A 6,324-nucleotide genomic window follows, 5' to 3' on the forward strand; every position below is an offset into this window, starting at 1 on the left:
CCTTTGAACCCAAAGTCTCTGTTTAAATATAATTTCACTCCTCAAATAGATACTTAAGTCAGACATTGAATATTGGAGGTTGTTGCCGCTATCTATGATAGGGCGCGTGAACGCAATTAAGATGGTTTCCCTTCCCTGGTTTATGTACTTATTTCAGAACATCCCAATCAAACTCTCATTGGCCCCGATTCACTGAGCAATTTACGACCATATTTTGATCTTACCGGCATTTAAGACAATATTTTGCATGAAGAAAATTGTCTTAAATGCCGGTAAGATCAAAATATGGTCATGTCATTCTTTAAATAAATTGGTTCTATAATAATGTATTTTATTTGGGGGTGTAAAACCAACCGTATCTCAAAGAGTCATTTACAAAAACCCAAGTTATTGGGGGGGTTCTCCCTCCCTGTATTCCAACACTATTATTGGGCAACCAATCTCAGAGCTTTAATTTACTGTCAAGACCAGCTTTTTCAGATAAATAACCATTTAGACATTTTGTTAAAAATAATTTAAATAATTTTGAAAACTTACCTCAGGAACACTGTTTTTATGCTTTACTGAAACAGCATCCTAATTCTAAACACTGAATATCCAAATTTGTCTCACTGTTCTAAATTGTCTATTCCGTCAACAAATCATATCAAGTCCTCATGGGAGGCTGATATTGGTGTGGAACTGTCTGATGAGATCTGGAGCGAGGGTTTGAAGAGGATTCACTCGGGCTCAGTTAATGCCAGATTGCAGCTTGTCCAGTTCAAAGTTATGCACAGATTGCATTACGCTAAGGTTAAAATGAATAAAATGTATCCAACTGTTTCCGATACTTCAAAGGGGCTTTATTCCGTGACAGATGCAACATATCCAAGGGCACGTTGGGTCACACTTTCTGGTCCTGCCCAAGGATTGTTTTATTCTGGCAAAAATGTTTTGCTTGGTATAGCAGAGTATACGTTTTTTATATTGAACCTGATGCACTAACTGCCTTGTTTGGTTGCGCCGAAGCTTCTCTTGCTCTGCCATACTCTGTCCAACAGACTCTTATGCTTGGTACACTTGTAGCAAAGAGAATTATTTTAACAGAGTGGAAGACTTCCATCGCTACTTGTTTTCCTAGATGGCTTAATGAGTTTGTATCAATGATACATCTGGAGAGGCTGCGTTGCAACAAACAGGACAGTCTAGCAATATTCGAATACATCTGAGGTCCTATCACAGGTCATCTCGACTCTGCGGTGTGACTGCTCTGTTTTGTACAAGCCCAATTGTTAATGTGTCCAACTGTTGTATTCTGTTTGCCTATTATATACAGTACCTCATTATGATAGGTTAATTACTCATGTTTAACATGCATTATAGTCTGGTGTTTGTTTGTCTTATTGTCATGTCTCGTTAATGTCAAGTCTTATAAAAAACTAATACAAATTAATATATAAAAAAAGAGCATCTACTAAATGCCTAAATTGTAAATTGGACAGTACTAACTGACCGGACCTCTGAAGAATCATCAGAATGTGTATGCATGTGAGCGCACATTTGTGTGTGTCTGTGTGCTGTGAGAGATATACATGGCCAGAGTATAAATAGATTCTTTATAGGTGCTGATATTTTCAGCAGAAAACCATTTTTCATGTTTTTAACCTAGAACACACACTCAATGCCTCGCCTGTTCCCCTTGAACCAGCCAGGCAAACACAAACACAAGCACACACACACACACACACACACACACACACACACACACACACACACACACACACACACACACACACACACACACACACACACACACACACATACATACACACACACATACACACACAAACAAACGCACATGCACATACAAGGTAAGTTCTTCGTATGTGGAACCACAGAGCCGGACATTGCTAAATAAACATTAAATTACCCACACAGATCTTACTGTTAATGTGTGCACACACACGGGCAAACATACATACACATACACACAGCCAAGCCAGTGAGTGACCTGTCAGGTCAGTGTGTGTACTGTGTGTGCGTGCGTATGCAAGTGTGCATGTGCGTGTGTGTGTGTGTGTGGTATGTATGGAATGTGTGTTGGTCAGCTAGTGGAAGCTTAGAGTTATGGGTGGAGTTCTTATCAGAGCAATATGTCATCACACATCAAAAATTGCAGTCAGATTTTGGTATCGTAGAGTCACAGTTGTTTGATCTGAAACTTGTGTTGAATACAAAACTAAAGTGATGTTGTTTACTAATGCCAGCCAGGAAGACATTAGTTTAGCTTCCTAACATTGTAGCAGGCATCTGCAGTAGGTACTTTAATTGATGGTAGTTTAACTTTTGAATAATCACCTGCAAATAGCAGCGTTGTCAGTCAATTAGTGTGAAACTAATTAGATTTTCCTGCAGTCTGAAAAAGAAATCCTAAATCCTAACAGAACTCTTTAAACAAGCCTTTATATTTGCTGCCCCTGAAGCCTGGAGCCACTTGCAGACAGATCTGCCGCAGGATGAGCTGATCCTAATTAGGACTTTATAGTGAAGGGTTTGCTGGAAGAGTCAATTGGAATTTGCAATTGCTTACTAGGCTAGAGTCTTTTATCATTCAGTGAAATTTTGTACGCTTTTTTTTTAATGTGCCAGCCAGGGCACCTTGAAAAAACATCTTGTAATCTCAGTGTGACTCAAAAAGTTAAATTCAAGTTATTTTTTTCAAAATGTAGGGAAACCAAACTGGGGAGAGGAGAGGAGAGGAGAGGAGAGGAGAGGAGAGGAGAGGAGAGGAGAGGAGAGGAGAGGAGAGGAGAGGAGAGGTCAAATCATGTAATCTGATTGGTTGATAATTGTGGCATAATAACCATGACTATGCAGTCTAATGTCTGTGTATATCTATATCACTCCATGGATAACTTCTTTTTTAATGCTATGATTTCTGGTGTCAGGAAAAAGGTGTCATTTTAATTTTCAAACACTATCAAAGGTGCAGGTCAATGCAATTTCGTGAGATTTCTATATATGCCACTTTCATAAACAGCCATGCGCGATATAGGCAGAGCTGCCCCTATATGAGATTGACCGATTTGAAAAAAAATCTAAATGTAAATGTTGTATAATACCGCCTTGTTTGTGCAGGCAGGCTACTTTCTTGTAGAAATGATTCTTGTAATGACATTTTTATAAAGAAAGAAAGAAAGAAAGAAAGAAAGAAAGAAAGAAAGAAAGAAAGAACAGACACTTGTTAGGTCTTAAGTTAGTGAAACTCCAGAATTTGTGTCCAAAACATCTGCTCACATTTGGGTGGAGCACCCACAAAGACACACATGCACAAGCATGCGGACGCACGCATGCACACACATGTGACGCACAAACACAATAACATACAGACCAATTGGGAGGGATTAAATGATTATACAGCATGATTTATGTAGAACCGTGACTTTGAATGCACAACAACAGATTGTTGATCGGAAGTACAAACTGTTACAGTGCTGCAGGCCTGTCATTTTGCAGTGTACACACACGCACACGCACACGCACACGCGCACACACACACACACACACGCGCACACACACACACGCGCGCACGCACGCACGCACGCGCGCACACACACACACACACACACACACACACACACACACACAGCAAATCACTCTCTCTCTCCTCTTGCTATCTCCCTCTCTCTCTCTCTCTCTCTCTCTCTCACACACACACACACACCCACCCACCCACCCACCCACCCACACACACACACACACACACACACACACACACACACACACACACACACACACACACACACACACACACACACACACAAACACACACACACAAACAAACAAACGCACACACAGTCACACACACACACACACACACTTGGAAAATCTCTCTCTCTCTCTCTCTCTCTCTCTCACACACACACACACACACACACACACACACACACACACACACACACACACACACACACACACACACACACACACACACACACACACACACACACACACACACACATACACACATCATCTTGGTTCAAACATCTTTTCTCTGTGGTTCTACTGTCATTCCACTGCAGTTCCGATCCTCTCATTATATGTCCAACCGTGCCAGCTTGTGTGCACGTGCACTCACAGATCAGATCCTTAAAAACTTTAAAAACGGGATGCACTAACACTGCATGCAGTGCACACACACACACGCGCGCACGCACACCCGCAAACATACAATCTCAAATCTCTGCCCTCTCTCCTCTCCCGCTCTCACACACATTCACACACACGTAGGCCCTGCTCACACATTCACATGCACGTAGGCCCTGCTCACACACATTCACATGCACGTAGGCCCTGCTCACACACATTCACATGCACGTAGGCCCTGCCCTGCTCACACACAGATGCTGGCTGAATCCAATATCCTGAGCGCTGTCAACTCAAAATTGAGTTTGAGCTCAAAATAAGGCGCAATTAGTAGGATAGGCATCATAGGCTATACCCTAGATATTAGTTGATAAGATGACAAGTGATTTCTGTGCAAGATGTGCCATGCCGTTGCAGTGGTCTCAAACGTATTCATGTCAAGGACCCCCAATTTAACATGTAGCCTATTTGTCCGTGGACCCCCATCTGAAAAGATTTTGTGCCAGCCCCCCCCCCCCCATAAATATTCCAAATCTTTCACATTTATTCAAGATTTATTTTTAAAAAGCAGATCTGCTACCTTGTCTTTCAAATAGCCAATGTAGCCTTACTAGCCTACATATATATACATTTATTTTTATGCTATATGAACTCATATAGCATAACCTGACAGATAGTGAATGGGCTGCACGTGCATGATGCCCTCCATGGCTCCACCCACCACGGGGATCAGCCAATTAAACACATGATTGGTATCAGTTGTGGAAGAGAGGTGAATTATACCCCCCCCCCCACACACACACACACACACACACACACACACACACACACACACACACACACACAAATACCCCCCTCCTCTTTAGTTCTTTATGTCTCTTATCTCAAAAGACTCAAAAGACTTTCTCCAGTTAGAGACGCACAAACACATGCGCTGCAGCCACTTGACCCCCAGAGCCTCGCTGCACGCAAGTGTGTGTGTGTGTGTGTGTGTGTGTGTGTGTGTGTGTGTGTGTGTGTGTGCGTGCGTGCGTGCGCGTGTGCGCGTGTGCGTGTGTGTGTTCTGTCATGCCAATAAAGCCCCTTTGAATTGAATTAAACTAAACAGAGAGGGGGGGTGCACTTCGTATCCACAAAACAGAACAGCTTAATTTAGTGTGTAGTACTGTAGACTACAATAGACCCGTTTTTGCACTCTCGTAATTAAATTATGGTTGGTCTATTTTTAACCACAATTAGCCTAAATGAGAAGCCAATAGGCTAAATGTGCCTAAATTTAGCCTAAATGTGTATCACTCATAAGCAGTAAAATGCCACCCACCGGCTTTACACGGGTCTTTATAGTCGATGCTGTCCGCTTTCTCCTCCTCGAAATAGTCATAGTGTGTCTCCTCTAGGACGTCGAAGCCGTCACACAGAGACACTTTGCTCCAGAAGGTCAGTCCGGCGAGCAGCAGCGTGATCCAGCGCATCTTAGCGGCCAGCGGCGGGGGGGACACCCGCTCCATCTGGGGACGGTGCGGTCACTATGAACGGACCTGGCTGGACGTCCTCCACTGGCTCTCCTCCTCCTCCTCCTCCTCTCTCCTCCTCTTCTCCCCCCGAGTCTTCGGAGATGTTCTTCTCTCCAGAGGAACTCCCACGGCCACGGCAGCATCCGCGACGGATCAGGAATTTAACGGCTCATCGTGAAGAAGGGTCCGCGGGACGGAGAGGAGGATACACTGTTAATCTACTGTAGTAGCCGTCTGATGTGCTCCATGGTGGACCGGGCTGCTGTCCAACTTGTGTTTCTATTCATAAAACAAAGTGTCTGTTTGTTGAAGAACCGTGCACTCCACTCTGCGTTGGGTTCCAGGTGTTGTTGTAGCTCTGAAATAATAATAATTTAAAAAAAAAATTAGACTAAGTAAGAGAGATCAATGAGAGCGACAGTGATATCGGGCTCTCCTCTCAGTCTTGGAGACCTCGGTGGTTTCAATGGTCGTTTTGCCGTGTTGGCTAGTGGAGCGCAAAGACGCACTGGGGTCACCCTCTCTCTCTCTCTCTCTCTCTTCTCTCTCTCTCTCTCTCTCTCGCTCTGTCACTGTCTCTCTCCAGTCTCCACCTCTGTCCGAACTCTGCGAGTGTCCGGCGCTACTGTCTTGTCTTGTGTCAGTGTGTGTGTCCTGCATTCATAAGGACCGACTCAGCGCACCG

General features: G+C 43.7%; 1 protein-coding gene across 1 annotated transcript in view; it reads right to left on the reverse strand.

Moving 5' to 3' along the window:
• tll1 (tolloid-like 1) overlaps positions 1-5,668 on the reverse strand; it is a 59,750-nt gene extending 54,082 nt beyond the window's left edge. The window contains exon 1 of the mRNA XM_080417422.1: positions 5,447-5,668. Within this exon, the coding sequence (XP_080273548.1) occupies positions 5,447-5,633 (187 nt within the window). The 5' untranslated portion in view covers positions 5,634-5,668. The remainder of the gene's footprint in view (positions 1-5,446) is intronic.
• Positions 5,669-6,324: the final 656 nt, after the last annotated feature.

The sequence above is a fragment of the Gymnoscopelus braueri genome (genome assembly GCF_963280865.1).
Source record: "Gymnoscopelus braueri genome assembly, chromosome: 2".
NCBI lineage: Eukaryota > Metazoa > Chordata > Actinopteri > Myctophiformes > Myctophidae > Gymnoscopelus > Gymnoscopelus braueri.